The sequence below is a fragment of the Entelurus aequoreus genome, linkage group LG24, assembly GCF_033978785.1.
Source record: "Entelurus aequoreus isolate RoL-2023_Sb linkage group LG24, RoL_Eaeq_v1.1, whole genome shotgun sequence".
Taxonomy (NCBI): Eukaryota; Metazoa; Chordata; class Actinopteri; order Syngnathiformes; family Syngnathidae; genus Entelurus; species Entelurus aequoreus.
In genome coordinates this window covers 30,534,068-30,554,837 of record NC_084754.1, presented here as the reverse complement: position 1 = coordinate 30,554,837, position 20,770 = coordinate 30,534,068, and the positions used below count along the sequence as shown (strand labels likewise).

Sequence of the window (20,770 nt, the reverse complement as noted above, 5' to 3'; positions counted from 1 at the left end):
GGTTTCCTGTCCTGGTGCTATTGTTTTGGTAGTATGTCTTGTTTGGTCTCTGCATGTTTTGCAGCACCATTATGATCTGTTCTGTGTCCTGCCCGCTCACCTGTTCTACCTTGTTCCCTCCTTCAGTACTGGTTCAGTATCTTTTGTATACCACAGCGTGTGTTTCGATATACTTCAGTTGATACGCGACTTGTGTTGTTTTGGACTTTTACTTGGTTCTTCATTAAATGACCTTCTGCCTGCACGTTGCCGACCTTTGCTGCATTCCAGATCACGCCCAATACGCCATCGTTGCACCTACATGTGTGATGTCAAAAAATAGAATGAATATGGTGGCATTTATTTTTCTTTATTTATTTTATCTAGCTTTTTATGATGTATTAATGATTTTGTAAAACACACAAAAAGCCTTTCCAACTCACTCTGCATTAAGGGAAAATAACTTGTTAGAGTGATTCCCTCTTTCACAAGCCTACAAGCATAACCAGCCTCTAAGTTTTAAAATACAGTTAGAGTTAGGGTTTGCCATTAGGGTTTCGATGTACAGTAAGGTTTCCCATTAGGGTTAAGGATTGGGGGTTAGGGTTTTCCTCAATGTACAGTTAGGTTTAGGGATTCCCATTAAGGTTTCAATGTACAGTTGGTTTCATTAAAATTTTTTAATCAGACTTTTACATTTGGATGTATAATGATTAACCACGGGTTATTGCTCACTTGCATTATTTAAATGATTAAAACAACAATTTGAAACATTACCAATCAACCAATCTGAGACTTGAACACTGATCCACTTGGTCAGAGATCAAGTATTATAACCGACTGAACTATGCATCCTCTAAGACAGGGGTCACCAACGCGGTGCCCGCGGGCACCAGGTAGCCCGCTGGCCTGTTCTAAAAATAGCTCAAATAACAGCATTTACCAGTGAGCTGCCTCTATTTTTTAAATTGTATTTATTTACTAGCAAGCTGGTCTCGCTTTGCCCGACATTTTTAATTCTAAGAGAGACAAAACTCAAATAGAATTTGAAAATCCAAGAAAATATTTTAAAGACTTGGTCTTCACTTGTTAAAATAAATTCATTTATTTTTTTACTTTGCTTCTTATAACTTTCAGGAAAACAATTTTAGAGAAAAAATACAACCTTAAAAATGATTTTAGGATTTTTAAACACATATATCTTTTTACCTTTTAAATTCCTTCCTCTTCTTTCCTGACAATTTAAATCAATGTTCAAGTAAAAAAAAATTTTTATTGTAAAGAATAATAAATACATTTTAATTTAATTCTTCATTTTAACTTCTGTTTTTTCGACGAAGAATATTTGTGAAATATTTCTTCAAATTTATTATGATTAAAATTCAAAAAAATTATTCTGGAAAATCTAGAAAATCTGTAGAATCAAATTTAAAACTTATTTCAAAGTCTTTTGAATTTCTTTTAAAATTTTTGTTCTGGAAAATCTAGAAGAAATAATGATTTGTCTTTGTTAGAAATATAGCTTGGTCCAATTTGTTATATATTCTAACAAAGTGCAGATTGGATTTTAACCTATTTAAAACATGTCATCAAAATTCTAAAATTAATCTTAATCAGGAAAAATTACTAATGATGTTCCATAAATTATTTTTTTAATTTTTTCAAAAAGATTCGAATTTGCTAGTTTTTCTCTTCTTTTTTTCGGTTGAATTTTGAATTTTAAAGAGTCGAAATTGAAGATAAACTATGTTTCAAAATTTAATTGTCATTTTTTTCATGTTTTCTCCTCTTTTAAACCGTTCAATTAAGTGTAAATATCATTAATTATTAATAATAACAAAGAGTTAAAGGTAAATTGAGCAAATTGGCTATTTCTGGCAATTTATTTAAGTGTGTATCAAACTGGTAGCCCTTCGCATTAATTAGTACCGAAGAAGTAGCTCTTGGTTTCAAAAAGGTTGGTGACCCCTGCTCTAAGATTTGAGCTGTAGTTATATTAGGGTTACCACTTAAATGTACATCTCGGGTTAGGGCTTCCCATTAGGGTTTCAATGTACAGTTGGGGTTATTAGAATTTTTAAGCATACTTTCAAATGTGAATTTATCAGGATTATTCACAGGTTATTACTCACTTGCATTATTTAGATTTTTTTTTTAAAAATTCAAACATTACCAATCAACATAAATTCAGAGATCAACCATGTCTGGTATTTGGACATACAATTATGAGGTTCTTGTAAATGATACATTTGGACAAGCTTATCCCTCCAACCTTACATGGGGCTCTGCAGATGGCAAATGTAAAAAAGCTTACCTCCGGCCGGGTGTTTTTCTTTGTAGTCCACGTAGGTCAAGGAGCAGCCAGCCCTGTTATTCTCTTCCAAATCCTGTTTCCTGACACCAATTATTTTATGGAACATAAAATAACAATAATCTGACCCAGCCTTACCATGAAATAAAAGTGGTGTCCCTTGTTAATTGCACATCCATTAATATAAGGTTTTGAAAAGATATCAATAAAGTGGATTACTAAATTGCTGGCCAACAGAATATCCTTGCGCTATTTATAACTGGACTGTGTATTTCTGAGCTTCTTTGAACTGTTGGGGGCGGGTTTACATTTGGTGTCTGACTTTCTGGCTTTGTAATCTTATTTAGGGTGGTGCCAAGTACCAAACTTCGGCCATTCTGCCATAACACATACCTGATTAAAATACATGTAAATAATTTGCTCATTTTTATTTTCCGTATCCAGATTTGGGAAATGCTTGGGCCAATGAGAACATTTTCACTGCGGCAGAGGGGATTATCTGGTTTCGTTACCACAATCATGTAGCCTCCAATTTGCGTGAGGAACACCCACAATGGTCAGACGAGGAGTTGTTTCAAAATGCCAGGAAGACAGTTGTGGCCACGTTCCAGGTAAATTGAAAAGTTTTTTCATAATCCTTATGCATCACATGGAAAACAATTGGTTGCGGTATATCAAATATAATTAAAGTTAGGTTAGGTTAAATATTTATACAATATATAATAATGCACATTTTGCATTCATACCCCGCCTACCGCCCATGTGCAGCTGGGATAGGCTCCAGCAACCCCCACAACCCGTTAGGGGCAAGCAGTAGAAAATGGATGGATGGATGGATATACAGGGCATTCCCTTTACATTGCAAAATAATTGATTTGACAAAATGTAGACATTTCCTTACTTCCTAGAGCAGGGGTGGGCAAACTTTTTGGCTAAGGGGCCACATTGGCTTTTGAAATTTTACATTTCAAAGCATATCATATCTATTGGAACTACAAGTAGGCTTCTGAAACATGGGCTATTGTAAACATAATACATCTATCTTTATAACATCATATCAGAACATCAATTCAGTCGGATTAAAGGGACCAACGGGCCGGATGTGGCCGTTGGGCCGTAGTTTGCGCACCCCTGTCCTAGAGTATAAGAATATTTACATAACACAATTTTCCATCAGATTACTAATAATTTGTTTTACCATTTGCAATTCACAGAATTTATAAATCTAGTGCAATATTACAACCATGTTATATCCCCCCAAACAGAACATTGCTCTTTATGAATGGCTGCCGGCATTCCTGGGAGACAGATCTCTTCCCCCCTACCCAGGTAAGAACCAGTACCAAGAACATGTGCACACAAGCAGCTGTAGGTGATGCACTAGTGAGCACAAGTCTTTGTGAGGTCAAACATTGTTGTTGTCACATTATATGTTGTTTCAGTAAAGCTGTTTGAATGAGAACCCACACTTTCCACAGCAGTGCATTTGTTTTAATTCAATATTATATTACTTATATAATATTTAAAATAGGGATTCTATTGTTCTCACTCTGTCTTCTGGATGTACTGTTTTCTCTGTAGGTTATCAGAAATTTGTTGATCCTGCAATCTCCTCTGAGTTTCAGACTGCTATGAGATTAAGCATCACTACGACTCCACCTGGTGTTTATATGAGGTATTTTTAGTGACTTGTATTGTTTGCCTGTCAATCACAAGACTGACACAGAGACAATCATTCACACTTAAATACAGTTATGTTTTCAATTAATCTAATATACAGTTAAGCACAATTATTCATGTCTTGGACAAGTTCTGTATTTTTATTTGGTATATTTGTTTTATTCTAGCTAGAAATGATACAAGAAAGCGTCAAAAAATTATATTGTATTTCTATTTTGTTCATTATTTTGAATTTTTGCATGTTTATGCATTGCCAATGTTTACTATGTTTACATGTAACGTTCTTTAGAAGGCTCTATGCTTGAAATTTCCAGAATCTTTTGGAATGGGGCAAATTTAGATCATTTTCAAAATAATGAACATTAAAATACAAATATCAATCCATCCATCCATTTTCTATACCGCTTACCCACACTAGGGTCAGCGGTAAGCTGGAGCTTATCCCAGCTGACTTAAGGCGAGATGCGGGCTATACTCTTGACTGGTCGCCAGCCAATCACAGAGACTTATAGACAAACAATAGAGATGTCCGATAAGGGCTTTTTTGCCGATATCCGATATTCCGATATTGTCCAACTCTTAATTACCGATTCCGATATCAACCGATACCGATATATACAGTTGTGGAATTAACACATTATTATGCATAATTTTGTTGTGATGCCCCGCTGGATGCATTAAACAATGTAACAAGGTTTTCCAAAATAAATCAACTCAAGTTATGGAAAAAAATGCCAACATGGCACTGCCATATTTATTATTGAAGTAACAAAGTGCATTATTTTTTTTAACATGCCTCAAAACAGCAGCTTGGAATTTGGGACATGCTCTCCCTGAGATAATCCTGATACCCGCTACAACTATGGGAAGTACTATACTTTGACTTTCACAAAGTGCTTTTTAAAAAAAAAAATTTAAACATGCCTCAAAACAACAGCTACAAAAACAATGAAGGCACACAGCTTCAGTCCAGAGTATACTAGAGTAATAAAGTAAACAATAACATAGTGCTCCTTTAGTGCAAGACTGCCTGGCATACTGTATAACAAAAAATTATAAACTGGGCTCAATCTGCCCTGCTCTAACGTATTTGTATGAGTAACAAAAATGTGCTGCAAGCTAGTGGTGAGTGCTTGAAGTGGCCTAGCAGTCAGCCAGAGCTTCTGAAATGCTGCGTTGAGACAGGGCACCTCCGTTCACTGCAAGATGCAAAGTGTGCGCCATGCAGGGCAGACTAGCCACACCAAAGTCCACCGTAGCTTTTGCCATATTGCGTGCGTTGTCCCTGACCACAACGTGGGCTTTCGCCCTGGGGTGTTTTTTGTTGTATTTTTGTTTTTTCTCGGCAGGGTCTTTAAGCGACAACTGTGTGGTACCACTTCTTTTCGGTGTTTGCTTTTCATCCATCTTCCGCTTGTATTCATCGTGTATCTCCTTATGATTCTTGAAGAAGTGTGAGATTAAATTGCTCGTATTAAAGGAAGGCGTCTTGGTTCCTCCTCGCATAACCAACTTTTTGCAGTCATTGCAAATTGCCATTTTTTTATCCGTCGGACACACTTTAAAATAATCCCAAACCATAGACATGGTGTCGTTAGTCAGTCACCGAGCTCGCTGGCTTGTTAGCCACGGCTACAGCACCGGCAACAACACACTCTTGTTGTTGTTATGCTCTGCTCACGGCGGTTTGATGAGGTCACCAAGCGTTGCCAGTCGTGCTGCAACTCCTGTGTTGTGTGTGGGAGAGGGGGGGAGGGGGGAGGGGCTGCTGACTGGGAGACGCAACTGCTCTGTACTTCTCCCTACGTCCGTGTACCAGTCCGTACAGCTGCGTTTTAAAAAGTCATACATTTTACTTTTTGAAACCGATACCGATAATTTCCGATATTTACATTTTAATGCATTTATCGGACTGCCGATATTATCGGACATCTCTAACAAACAACCATTCACACTCACATTCACCCATGAGCAATTCACAGTCTTCAATTAAGCTAACATGCATATTTTTGGAATGTAGGAAGAAAAATAAGAATACTTTGAATTAATGTATTTTAATTTAGGGCTGTCAAAAATATGTAGTTAACTCATGTGATTAATTAACATATGTTGCATTATTCATGTATAATTGCAGATCAATCACAAGATTTATTTAGACCATACATGCTCCTTTACCTTCACTGTGGATGGTTACCTGAAAGGCGGTGCAGATTATGTGATCAGTGATCAGGTCAATGCATAGGCCAGGACAAAAATGAGCAAATTTTACTTAAATATACACCGAGATGGGAATTTACCAAAATTTGTGTAAATAAATGACAAGTAAACATTTTAAAATGGTCCTGTATGACATTCTTACAATAAAATAGCATTTTGTTGATATATTGAGCTCTTTTTAAAGTTAATTCAACTTATGATTAAATGTGATCAATCATATTTAATCCAAATTCAAAAGTATGATTAAAAAAAATAATCATTTAACAGCACTAATTTTACTACAACTTACAAGCTTCTGACTCATTTCCTTAGTAATTTAATGCAAAAAGATACTAATTTAACAAATCTAAATTCACTCTAACATACATTCTTCATGTTATGAATAATATTTGGCTTGAGAGTCCACACAAGCAAAAGGGAGAAAATGCTAGAGACTTGCCACTATGTCATACATTGTTGTGCTAATCATGCTTATCATACAGCTGTTGTTATAATAAATATTATAGCAATGATCCGTTCGCTGTTCTATACAGAAACAGAACGTGCCATTTTCGGGACATCATCAACACTGATGGGAATTCATCGCCAGCCTTACGTCTATGCAACAGCTTTTGGAAACGTCAGGTGCGTAAAAGTCACAATAGAGCAGTGATTCTCAATCTGTGGTATGTGTAACACTAGTGGTAAGCAGGCTCCGTCTAGTGGTAAGCCAAAGAAGTCTGTAAATATTTACTGTACGGAGTATCATTGTTGATTATGTTTGTGCATTGTGTGTACTGTTACAGTGGCCAAAAGTAGTAAATATACTTGTTAAATATTACTTTTTTTAATGAGCACTTTAGCCTACTAGGTTACTGTATTTTAATGTTGGTCATTCTGGTGGTACTTGAGGAGCCAAGTGTTTTCTGAGGTGGTACTTGGTGAAAAACGTTTTAGAACCACTGCATTAGAGCAATATTGTTATTGTTCCAGAAAGTAATCATGCTGTCATGCCACTGACTGACGCTAAAATGTATACTCAAAATGTTTGAAACCACACTGAGTGTAATGCAGCGCAATTCTACACTACTGAAAGGTAGTATGGAAAGTAAGCATCCAAATACTGTATGGCTAGTTATCTGTATGATAGTAGTCCTAGAGACACTCTTTTAAATTGTACTGACAGAAGTGTATTTCAAATGAATCCACTCTGCACACTAAAGATTGATGGGTTTGTTGTCAGGAGGTCAATGTGAAGACAAGTCAGGATGTGGATGACCTGGTCATGGGCATGACCTCTCAGATTGCAGAGAAAGTTGACCACATTGTTGTGGAGGACCTAAGAGGTGATACAGCTTTTATGACTCCACCATGTGCTTTTCCTTAAACCACTATGGAAAAAATTAAAGGCCTACTGAAATGAGATTTTCTTATTTAAACGGGGATAGCAGATCCATTCTATGTGTCATACTTGATCATTTCGTGATATTGCCATATTTTTGCTGATAGGATTTAGTAGAGAACATCAACGATAAAGTTCGCAACTTTTGGTCGCTGATAAAAAAGCCTTGCCTGTACCGGAAGTAGCGTGACGTCACAGGTTGTGGAGCTCTTCACATCTGCACATTGTTTACAATCATGGCCACAAGCAGCAAGAGCGATTCGGACTGAGAAAGCGACGATTTCCCCATTAATTTGAGCGAGGATAAAAGATTTGTGGATGAGGAAAGTGAGAGTGAAGGACTAGAGGGCAGTGGTAGCGATTCAGATAGGGAAGATGCTGTGAGAGGCGGGTGGGACCTGATATTCAGCTGGGAATGACCAAAACAGTAAATAAACACAAGACATATATATACTCTATTAGCCACAACACAACCAGGCTTGTATTTAATATGCCACAAATTAATCCCGCTTAACAAACACCTCCCCCCTCCCGTCCATATAACCCGCCAATACAAATCAAACACCCTTCACAACACACTCAATCCAACAGCCCAAAGTACCGTTCACCTCCGCAAAGTTCATACAGCACATATATTTCCCCAAAGTTACATACGTGACATGCACATAGCGGCACGCACGTGCGGGCAAGCGATCGAATGTTTGGAAGCCGCAGCTGCGTACTCACGGTACCGCGTATCCAACTCAAAGTCCTCCTGGTAAGAGTCTCTGTTGTCCCATCTCCACAAACATGCGTATCCAACTCAAAGTCCTCCTGGTAAGAGTCTCTGTTGTCCCAGTTCTCCACAGGCCAATGGTAAAGCTTGACTGTCATCATTTGTTAATGTAAACAATGAAACACAGGCTACGACGTAACCGCTACGTGTTTGTGTTGCTGCAGCCGGCCGCTAATACACCGCTTCCCACCTACAGCTTTCTTCTTTGCTATCTCCATTGTTCATAAACCATTTGCAAAAGATTCACCAACACAGATGTCCAGAATACTGTGGAATTTGGCGATGAAAACAGACGACTTAATAGCTGGCCACAATGGTGTCCCAAAATGTCTGCTACAATCCGTGACGTCACGCTCAAACGTCATACCGAGACGTTTTCAGCAGGATATTTCGCGGGAAATTTAAAATTTCACTTTACTAATCTAACCCTGCCGTATTGGCATGTGTTGCAATGTTAAGATTTCATCATTGATATATAAACTATCAGACTGCGTGGTCGGTAGTAGTGGATTTCAGTAGGCTTTTAACACCTACTGAATATTCTAGACCAGAGGTCTTCAACATTTTCCAGGCCAAGGACTCTCCTAACTGACAGAGTGGGGACCCCGTACTTACGCTGTATAAAATCATGTTTTAAATTTAAATGTCTTAAGGACACCTTGTTATTGTGAATATAATATAAATATTCATGTTCATATTCACTGCAACTACACAACAGTGTGTTGGATCAATGTTAATGTGTATTTACAGACATACATTTGTGGAAAAAATTGCACAGGAAATATAAAGAGTGTAAAAAACCAATGATTTGATGATCTTCTGCTGTACCTCTGCAGATCCCCGAGGGGTCACGGACCCCCTGTTGAAGACCTCTGTTCTAGACTCTTACTTTCATGTAATTATCACACCAAGCAGAATAATGCTGCATGCAGGAGTTGTTCCACAGTAGATATCTGCTGGGTTGAAGATCAACTTTCCATAGCTGACATCACATTTGTCGACATAAACTAGTGATTCAATAGTGCCTCTGCTGGTTACCACATAGTAGTATATCAGCATAAACATTAACAATCAATTAATTAATTACTTTTCACATGTCGATATAGTACCAGAAGCACATTGCAAGTGAGAATTTGTTCATCATCTGATCTAAACCCCGACAGACTACATGTACGGTCCTCTGAAGTTCACTCGCACAGATCTGGTGGCATTGACTGTCCAGAGAGGAAGAGACTTTGGTCTTGGCAGCTACACTGAAGTTAGACAAGCACTGAATCTGCCACCTGTAAAAACGTTTGATGACATAAATCCGAAGCTCAACAGGACCAACCCACAGGTTCAATCCAAATGATTCATGGACAAAAAAAACAACACAAAACGAGTCTAAACAAAATTGCACCTCAACAGTTGCTCCGTGAAGTTGCACAACTGTATGACAGCGACATCTCCAAGCTGGAGCTCTTCCCTGGAGGACTGCTGGAATCTGTCGGAGGCCCAGGTCCAGTTTTTTCTACCATCATTTTGGACCAGTTTGAACGCATTAGAAATGGAGACCGCTTCTGGTTTGAGAACAAACAGAATGGGTAAGCTCCTGCTGCCTATTTTATCTGGGAAATCCTGTTTTTTTCTCCTTCTTTTCCTGCGTTTTCCCGATTCTTTTTTTATCCATGAAAATAAATCGTGGCAAGTTGCATGTTACGTGAGTCAATCAAATTAAAAGGCGAGAGTGATGAATGCACATGAAGACGATGGCGAAGGAATTTCTGCCAAAAACCCAAACTTTGTGTAAATATCTTGACAAATAAGAGACTTATTATTTTTACCTAAAGAAGAGCATGCAGCTGGTATCAAACACTTTACAGACTTTATGTAAGATAGAGGAGGAAATGTAAGCGATCTTGAAAAATATTTTAACCACAAGCGCTGTGAAAGAGCTCATAATTGTTGTTTTATTTTAATTTACGCAACATAATAGGATTTCTCACTATAGGATACCTGATATTATATATTTTATAGTATATTTTTAATGCCAACAAGGCATTATTTGTTAGAAAGTATAGCGTCCCAGCAGGCACAAGACATTGATACAATGTTGATTATACATACAGTACATGTCCTTTAAAACTGACTTCGAAACAATGTTGCAAAATAGTTGTATTTGTAAATTGAGACAATGTTGGTGTCCAACGTTGGATCCACGTTGTTGGTTGGGAAATGACTAAATTTCAATGGTCAAATCAACGTCACAACCTGACATTGAATAAACATTGTCAAAAAGCATGTTGTTTCAACGTTGTATTAGGGTTGTAAAATGTTGGTTGGAAAATGACCAAAATTCAATGGTCAAATCAATGTCAGAACCCAACATTTATTAAACTTTGTAAAAAAGCATGTTGTTCCAACGTTAGGTTTGAATTGCTCAATATCAGGACCTAATTCAACAAGTTCTCAACTTTTTTTAATGTCTTGTGCCTGCTGGGGTAGTAGTAAGTGACGCTATGTGGTGATGCGAGGGACATGGGTTTGAGTCCTGTTTAGTGTGCGTTTTATTTATGTATTTTTTATTCTTAATTGATTAAATGGCGATTTGTGATCAAAATGAAAATCCCTGATGTTGACCCATTTTCCTGGTAGATTTCTCATATTTTAAAATGTAAATGTTGACAGGTATGCGTTTAAGCTCTGTGTCATTGTCATTATTAGAATATTGTTTGCTTTTCCCCAAGTTGGTTCCAAGATGAAGACATCCAAAGGATCCGCAAAATGACTTTCCATGACGTCCTTGTTGCAGTCACGAGCGTAGAGGCTTCTGACATACAAACCAGTGTGTTCTTCTGGAAGAGTGGTAAACTGTGATTTTAATCTATAAAAAACATATTAAAGATTAAATACACGAGAGGGATAATGATTGTGTCCTTAGGTGACCCTTGTCCTCAACCCGCTCAGCTGAAAGCATCAATGCTCCATCCCTGCACTAATGCCACCAAACTTAATTACTTTGATGGAAGCAAAGCTAGCTTTGGGATATTTATTGTCATCCTATTCCTCTTTCCTGTCGGTCAGTATCATACGCTTAATTCTTTGTTTGTATTGATATCACTTATCAGAAATCCTCTACCCTCACAGTCAGTTATTCAGTGGCCTGCGTGGTGGCGTATCATCGAAAGTCGCGCTACGGGAAGTTCCAAAAAAGAGGGGAAACCGTTGTTAGAACAGAAGAGACAACTTCTGGATTTCCTGGTAAACATATTAAGAATATAAATATATAAGAAATGTCTTGTTTTGATACTTAGCATGCTCTCTAGCCTATGAGTGGCAGGGCCATAGAAAACCACTGCATCCTGTCAGTGTGGAGGTCACAGAGAATAGGGGGCTGCAGATCCGGGACAGATCTGGAACAGCTCTCCGCTCCCTGAATCTGGACAAGCAGCGCTGCCTTGATGTGCTCCTCTCAAATGATCGCCATCATAAAGCTCTGCTACTCAAAGTGCGAAAAGAGTACGACATGGTTAGTAGCATGATTTTTTTCACCTGAAATAATAGTTGATCAATAAGTATATTGCACAACACAGCAGCAACAAAATAAATGTTGTAATACAGCAAACTGGATAACCAGGATCAATAGTGCTGATGAGTTCATTGTAAACAGCAATGCAGCCAAATCCGGCCCGTGAATTAATTATCTATGGCCCCCGGGAGGATATTTGATTAGTATTAGAACCGGCCCGCAGGCCACAGCCGCCTACTGCTGTTTTGTTGGTGCTAGGAATTTTCAAAATGGGGTCCCAGGGACCTCATCAAGTCATAAAAATGGGGTCCAACAGTAAAATTTTGGGGTCCCACTTGTTTGTAACCGTTTGGAAAACAAATGGTAAATGTATGCATTATCCTGTTATATCTCACATTCTATATTGTGTTTTGGAAAAAGGTTGTCATAAACGTTACTTAATTCATAAAAAAAAATTATACAAAAGAACAATATTTTTTTATGCATATGTACATTTTTTCAGTTATAAACATTCATTTGCTTTCTTCTTTCCTTCGTGGATCTAAACTTTACCACTGCCGGTATTTTTTTCTATATTTTTATTGTAATATTTTCAGAATGTGTTTGTTCTATTTTCGGCCAAAGTAAGACAAAGAAAGCAATCTGAAGTTGTTTTTAGTTTTTAGTTTTAGTGCCATGATTTTTATAGTCAGGCCCGCGTTTGCATAGGTTTTCCTCCATGCGACCCCTGAGCTAAAATGAGTTTGACACCCCTGTACTAAGACTACGTGTGCAATTGATAACATGTGTAGCGCAGACCACTCTAGTTAAAAGGGGTTTTTGCATGTATACTGGCTGTCAGCATGGAGACACTAATTTCCCTGTGGCGTTTTTTCATGTTGTTGACATGCTGCAAACAAATATTATATAAATCTTCTTTTCTAGGCTATACTGAAGCACAAATTAGATAACAGAGCCTTCTTTTAGCATGCTAAATTTGTGCTCAGGGAGGCGCTGCGGTGTTGTGTTCGTGTGTCTGGAACGACCCCTAATGCAGGAAGATGCATGTTTTATTGTTTTTTCATATAAAAACGCCAGCAGACACCAAAAAAAATCAATTCAATTTGTTTTTAATTAGCCCCCTAGGTCATCCAGCAGCTATACAAATGTCATTGCTGATAATAAGTCTAATATTTTAATTTCTGACTGTACAAATATGTTGACAATACACAGAGAGAATATTCTCTCTCAAATGCCTGTTTTAGCAGCGCGATCACCTCCTTTTTCCACTGCCATTTATGCGCAACTGTGCCAGTTTGCATGCACATATCAAACATGCTAAATATAGATGCAAAATAGCAGCTGCAGAATAGTCTAAGTCTTGATAAATCACATTGTGTGTGCTAATAATTATATTTGTATTTTCCTCGTCCCATTATTGTGGCCACTCTGATATTCAGCATATACTTTATTCTGCATACACATGAAGACAGACACAACACACAATTGATTGTGTTCTCTATTTTGCTCATTTAAGAGACACAATCCCCTGCGCACAAGCTTAGTAGATCAGCTTTGCGTGCGCTATCAAGTTTGCAGGTTTTTCCATTATGCAAACCTGTACTAGATCAGGCCCAAAGTGTAACACATGAGCTTTGCCCCAACATTAAGTAGCATAGCCAGTATTTTAAAGTGCGTGTAGAGCTAGATGAAGCTGCTCAATGCAGACAGCTCATGATACTGTAAATTCCATGTCTGTAAATTCCATGTTCCACAGTTTATCAATGTTTTTTATCTTGTTCCATTAGTTTACCCAAGATCTCTGAGTAATTGAAAATAGGCAATAATTGGAGCCGCTATGGTAATTTGAATACTCTTTGAATATCCTACACTACTACCTAAAGTTCCCCTTTTATACTCAGGTGTTGTTCTTTGATGATGAGGGCAAACGTGCAGCATTCCTCAAGTGTCTGCACCCAGAAGTGACGGACATCAGGCATGAGATTATATTGAAGGAGATGAGCGAGAAGGACCTCCTGAAGGAGGCCTTAACCATAGAGCAAAGGGCTCAGATTGTGGAAACATTCATCCGTCACACCTTCTCCAAGGTAATTGCTAAGTATTGATCTTCACTGTGACCCTTATCCTCGGTTGTTACCTCATGAAGCCTCTGCACTTTCATAACCATAACCATAGTACAGTGTTTTTTAATGACACACGCTTGCCCATCACAGGTTTTGGAGATAGATAAGTGTGATGCCGGGGACATGAGCGGTGTTTCTCGCAAGAAAGCCAAAGAGGTTCTGCAGTGCGAGTTGACAGCTGCAGAATTTGCCAACGCGTTGGGTCTCAAATCTGGATCCTTGTTTGTGAACTCCATGTTTACGCTGGCTGATAAAGACGGCAACGGATATCTGTCCTTCCAGGAGTTTTTTGATGTCATGATCATTTTTATGAAAGGTAAAACATATGACACCACAGCTGATAATTAAACATTACAAAGTTTAACCATTATAATAATGAATAACTTTTTTTCTGTTGAAATTAACCACTACATAAGATACATTTGCACAATCTAATGAGATTCAGCTCAAGACTGCTTATCAAACAATTCTGCACTTAAAAGATAAAGCTCATTGTGCTAACATATTTGTCTCAAAAATATTAGACAAAGATTCCAGTATGATGTTGTGCAGTTTTACACCACTGCAAACTACAACCATAAAGTAATACCTCTTTGAAATTGTGACAGTGTCCATAATTCTCAACTGAGCAATAATAAAAAAATAAGATGTCCAGTGAATGTACAAGCACATAGATCTATAGAAATTATCTGCATTATTTGGTCACTACTGTAAAAAGACAACTCATTCAGTAATTAGGGAACAAAGTGTCATGTCATGTACCATATTGAGTAGTGAAGCAATAGTCTGCTGGACCGATTGTTACACATGCTAAATGTTTTTAAGGGTCCCCTGAAGAGAAGTCAAAACTGCTGTTCTCCATGAATGACATAAGTGGAAGTGGTTATTTATCAAAAGAAGAATTTGCCAGGATGCTAAGGTTTGATAAATAGATGGTTACTTGTTTTTTTCTTAATAATGTAATGTTTTATTGTCAATTTGTCAAAGGTCTTTCATCGAAATCTCAAACGGTGCGCTGTCAAGGCGACAGACTGAGGATGGTATCAGTGCCATGATGCAGGCTGCTGGGTTTGATAACAAAGAGGAAATCACCTGGGAGGACTTCCATTTCCTCCTGCGGGATCATGAGAAAGAGCTGCGGTTTGCCCAGCTCAGTGTCAAGGGTAAATCTTTTCTCTGTCAATTATTTTCTGTCAAAGTTGCCTTGGGGGACAGAATTTTTTAAATTGAATAACTGTTTATATAGAATGCGCTGTGTGAGTTACATTCTTTATATAAAACACGGACGACAACTTCTTTTTTTTTCATTCCTGTCACAAATTTCTCCATCTCTTCACCTCCATTAGCTCTGTACGCATGTGTTCTACAGTACTTACTACATCTACTGGGTAGAACAGGGAGCCTGTTGATTTGATTAAGCACTACTGCCACCTAGCTGTATTGTTCTAACATGATTACTAGAGTACTATAGACACAAATAATGAAAATCTCCCCTGCTGCTTACGACCCTTGCAAGATATTTTCGCTCACAACTTTTTGGCACAATATTACAATTACACAACAAACTGAAGACATCTAAATGGTTAGTGTAACATAATATCTAATGATAATCATATGTGATTGGCAATCTGGGAACTAAGGCTGCAGCTAACGATTATTTTTCTATCGATTAATCTATAGATTATTTTTTCGATTAATCGGTTAATCTATAGATTATTTTTTTTCGATTAATCTATAGATTATTTTTCCTTTTACCGATTATTTTTTTTATTTAAAATGAAGATGAAAAAATAAATGTAGGCCCGTAGGCTTCCTGGCCGTGTAGGCTTCCTGGCCGTAGTTCCTGGTTGTCGGCCGCATGGTCTGGGGGGGATGTCCGGGCCCTCTACTCCTCCTACTTATAGCACACACAGTCACACAAATATAGGACTTTGGGGGATGGTCCTGCGGGGAGGCATGGTGGGGGGTTGAGGATGCCTCCTATGGGGCTCCAGTCCTCCTGTCTTGTCCCCTGCTCGTCCATCCCTCAATCTTAGCTGCATATTAGACACTTAGGATTTGGAGGGCTCGGCTTGGTTGGGACCCACCAAGACCTTGATGTCCCCCAATTTTAATCGCATTATTAGTTCCCACAAGCATACATATTTCACTCACGCTACAGTACACGCATCAATAGGGACTGGAGGCTCTGGGGTTCCTGTCGCTGTCCGGCTTGGCTGCGTGGGGGCGGTGGCCCCTGGTTCCCTGGGCACCACACCTACTGTTTGTGGGATGGGTTCTCGGGGAGGCTGGGGCCGTACTCTGGCTCCCGCACACACTGGGAGTCAAATGTATTGTACATGCAAATTCACATATACTCACACACATAAATACAGACATACATAGGTACCTACGCTCCCACATACATATACAAATAAATACAGTACATATTTACACACTCAAAGTTCGTACATCCACACGCACATTCATTATACAAACATACTTTATACACATACTGTACATATACATTCACTGTAAAAACATACATATACACATACTGTACATATACATTCACTGTACAAACACACACATACACATACTACACATACATTCACTGTACAAACACACACATACATATACTGTACATATACATTCACTGTACAAACACACATTTACACATACTGTACATATACATTCACTGTTCAAACACACATACTGTATACACATACTGTACATATACATTCGCTGTACACACATATACACATACTGTACATATACATTCACTGTACAAGCACACATACACATACTGTACATATACAAGTACATATGCACACATACACTCATGCACATAATCACGTTTCATCAAACATATATTAACGTTGTTGCCCTAGGGTAAACTGGGTATAACACATGGCACACTGACAAAGCTTAACCTATTGTTACTATAACAATCTACAAGTTAAGGTTGCTTCTCTTTCTTCCCCTCCATTTTTCTGCATTCTTTCGTATCTCAAGTTATCATTACGTATATGTATTGTTGCATTTGAACAATTGTATTGTTGATAATAAAGGTGAAGTACTGGTATTGTTTATTATCAATAGCACTATTTCTATTGGTATTCATATTGCTCCATTTTTAGTGTAATAATGCTCATTGTCATTTCTGTATTTTTTTTTTTTAAATTTTCGCTAACTGCTTATTTGCTATTACTTTTACCATCATATTTGTACATGTCGTATTTGCTGATGTTGCTCTGTTGTTGTTGTTGTTGTTGTTGTGTTTGCTGTTGTTGTTTTTGTCTCTCTGTCTAATCCCCCTCTTGTCCCCACAATTCCCCCCTCTGTCTTCCTTTTTCTCTCTTTCTATCCCCTCCTGCTCCGGCCCGGCTGCACCAAATGAAAATATAAATACATTTAATAAAGTCAAAATACAAGTAAGGCAACAAGAGAAGTATCCTACACTTCTCTTTTGTAAAGTAAATCTGAACAGCCGATATGGGCATCTACATCTGCTATATGATTTGCCCGAGAAGCTGGGCAGGACATTATAAAAAAAAAAAAAAAAAAAATAGGGACTGGAGGTCGGCTGTAATGGCTGACCTCCTAATTTTAACTACACAGTAGACACTCTGGGGGCCTTGTACACATGCATGTGGGGGGGTTGGGGTTCGGCGCACCCCTCATTGCCTCGTCGGCCGGCGCGGATTCCGGGGACTGCGTTCTGGTGGCCTGCCAGGCTTTTATTAATGTATTATTATTATTATTATTTTTTTATTTTTATTTTTATTTTTTTATTTTATTTTTATTTTATTTTTTTAAATTTATATATATATATATATATATATATATATATATATATATATATATATATATATATATATATATATATATATATATATATATTTTTTTTTTTTTTTAAATAATTTTAATTATTTACTTACTTTATTTTATTTTTATTTTATTTATTTATTTTTATTTGTTATTTTTAATTTAATTTAATTTGTTTTGTTTTTTTTAATTTTTGTTTTTTTAAATTATTATTATTGTTTTTGTTTAATCTTATTATTTATTTGTGTGTGGCGTCGCGTGGGTCTCGTTTCCTGTTGGGTGGAGTCCGTGCCCGTGTGGCCCGACCTTGCGCCGTGGGGTCTCTGTTGGCGACTTGATGTGGTGGCGGTGCGGCGCCCGTGTCTGGTCTGGATGCTGTGTCTCGGTTGTTTGGACGGTGGTGTGTTTGTGCGGGTTTGGGTTGGGGTGGTGGGGTGTTTTGGTGTGTGGGGGGGTGTTGGTGTCTCTTGTTTGCATGTTGGCGTTTGGGCTTGCTGGCGGGCTGGCGCTGGCTGGTCTCCGTGATCCTGTTGGCGTGTGGTTGCCGGTCGCGTTTTTTTTTGATCGCTTTGATTTGATTGGGTGGTGCTGGCTGTCTGGGGGTGTTGTGGCTGCTGTTTCTGCTGCCGTTTGTTTGTGGTGTGGGCGCCCGTGGCTGCTGGGTCTGGTGCAGGGGGGTGGCTGATGTTGTGACTGGTGGCAGCGCGCGCGCGTGGTGGTTGTCGGGGCTGACAAACTGTGTATATGTATGTATATGTGTGTGTATGTATGTATGTGTATGTGTTTGTGTATGTGTGTGTATGTGTATGTGTATGTGTACATGTGTACGTGTATGTATATAGATATGTATGTATATTTCTGGGGGTACGTTCTGGGCCTGCCTGTCGGGTGGGGGTCGGCACCTCAGGCTACTGCATCCCGACTGCGTGTCTGGAGCTCCTGGGTCCCACCGTCCATCCCTTCCGGGTGCCCGTCTTGCTTGGGGCCTGCTGGGTCTGGTCCCTGCATCTACTGTGGTAGCTTGGTGCTGCAGGATATTCCGAGGTGCTACGAGTCGGCCAGTTGTTGGGGTAGCGACCTTGTGTGTCAGCATGTCTGTGATCTTCTTTTAATTCTTTTTTTTTTTTTAAATAGATTTAAAGGCCTACTGAAATGATTTTTTAAAATTTAAACGGGAATAGCAGATCTATTCTATGTGTCATACTTGATCATTTCGCGATATTGCCATATTTTTGCTGAAAGGATTTAGTACAGAACAACGACGATAAAGATCGCAACTTTTGGTATCTGATAAAAAAAAGGCTTGCCCCTACCGGAAGTAGTGTGACGTAGTCAATTGAACATATACGCAAAGTTCCCTATTGTTTACAATAATGGCCGCATGAAGTGAGAGAGATTCTGACCGAGAAAGCGACGATTTCCCCATTAATTTGAGCGAGGATGAAAGATTTGTGGATGAGTAAAGTGCAAGTGAAGGACTAGTGGGGAGTGGAAGCGATTCAGATAGGGAAGATGCTGTGAGAGCCGGGGGTGACCTGATATTCAGCTGGGAATGACTACAACAGTAAATAAACACAAGACATATATATACTCTATTAGCCACAACACAACCAGGCTTATATTTAATATGCCACAAATTAATCCCACATAAAAACACCTAGGTGTTTGTTATGCTAGCTCCTAGCTACTAGCTACTAGCTCGAGCTAGTTATAGCTCGAGCGGTTAATATGGACGGGATCCCGTATATATAACCCGCCAATACAATTCAAACACCTGCACAACACACACACTCACTCAGCCCAAAGAACCGTTCACCTAACCCAAGGTTCATAAAGCTTATATATTTAACCAAAGTTACGTACATGACACACACGTACGGGCAAGCAATCAAATGTTTGGAAGCGCGCGGGTGGGACCTGATATTCAGCTGGGAATGACTACAACAGTAAATAAACACAAGACATATATATACTCTATTAGCCACAACACAACCAGGCTTATATTTAATATGCCACAAATTAATCCCGCATAACAAACACCCAGGTGTTTATTATGCTAGCTCCTAGCTACTAGCTCGAGCTAGTTATAGCAAGCGATCAAATGTTTGGAAGCGTACTCACGGTATCGCGTCTGCGTCTGTTAACGAAGTCAAAGTCCTCCTGGTAAGAGTCTCTGTTGTCCGAGTTCTTCGATCTTGACTGCATCTTTCGGGAATGTAAACAATGAAACACCGACTGTGTTGTGTTGCTGACTTCCCTCGCAAAATACTCCGCTTCGCACCGACTTTCTTCTTTGCTTGCTCAGCTTCTTTCTCCATAATGCTATGAACAAATTGCAACAGATTCACCAACACAGATGTCTAGAATACTGTGGAATTATGAAATGAAAACAGAGCTATTTCGTATTGGCTTCAATGGGGAAGCCATACCTCTGTTAAACTGGCTACGTCACGCGCATACGTCATCCTCCAAAGGCGTTTTGAACCGGGAGTTCCCCGGGAAATTTAAAATTGCACTTTATAAGTTAACCTAGCCGTATTGGCATGTGTTGCAATGTTAAGATTTCATCATTGATATATAAACTATCAGACTGCGTGGTCGGTAGTAGTGGGTTTCAGTAGGCCTTTAATTATTTATTTATTCTTATTTTTTAATATATTTTATTAATATTATTATTTATATTATTATTTATTTATTTTATTTTTTTATTTTCCCCTACCTCAGGGGGGGACTCGGCGGGGCGGTTGCTGGTTGTTCCATCTCCATCGTTGGGGTCCCTGCGGGTGGGGTGGGTGGTTCCCGTGGCCCCGTGCTGGGTGGTCCTGTGGCGGCCGGCTTGGGTGGGGTGGCCGTGGGCTGGCCTCGCCGCGCTCTCCGGGGGTGGGGGGGGGCCCGGTTGCCGGTGGGGCGGGGGCGGTCTTCCCGTCCGGTTGCGGGGGGTCTCCGGGCCCCTCGGGCGTGCGTCCCGCCTTTCTGTCCGTGTGGGGTG

At 39.0% G+C, this 20,770-nt stretch overlaps 1 protein-coding gene across 1 annotated transcript in view; it reads left to right on the top strand.

The window, feature by feature from the left end:
- Positions 1–20,770, top strand: part of duox (dual oxidase) — a 44,977-nt gene that overhangs the window by 9,146 nt on the left and 15,061 nt on the right. The window contains exons 7-21 of the mRNA XM_062035796.1: positions 2,735–2,901; positions 3,556–3,619; positions 3,872–3,965; positions 6,721–6,811; positions 7,410–7,512; positions 9,507–9,679; positions 9,751–9,926; positions 11,070–11,188; positions 11,264–11,401; positions 11,470–11,583; positions 11,649–11,851; positions 13,753–13,938; positions 14,065–14,290; positions 14,800–14,893; positions 14,962–15,137. Coding sequence (XP_061891780.1) covers positions 2,735–2,901; positions 3,556–3,619; positions 3,872–3,965; positions 6,721–6,811; positions 7,410–7,512; positions 9,507–9,679; positions 9,751–9,926; positions 11,070–11,188; positions 11,264–11,401; positions 11,470–11,583; positions 11,649–11,851; positions 13,753–13,938; positions 14,065–14,290; positions 14,800–14,893; positions 14,962–15,137 — 2,124 coding nt within the window. The remainder of the gene's footprint in view (positions 1–2,734; positions 2,902–3,555; positions 3,620–3,871; positions 3,966–6,720; positions 6,812–7,409; positions 7,513–9,506; positions 9,680–9,750; positions 9,927–11,069; positions 11,189–11,263; positions 11,402–11,469; positions 11,584–11,648; positions 11,852–13,752; positions 13,939–14,064; positions 14,291–14,799; positions 14,894–14,961; positions 15,138–20,770) is intronic.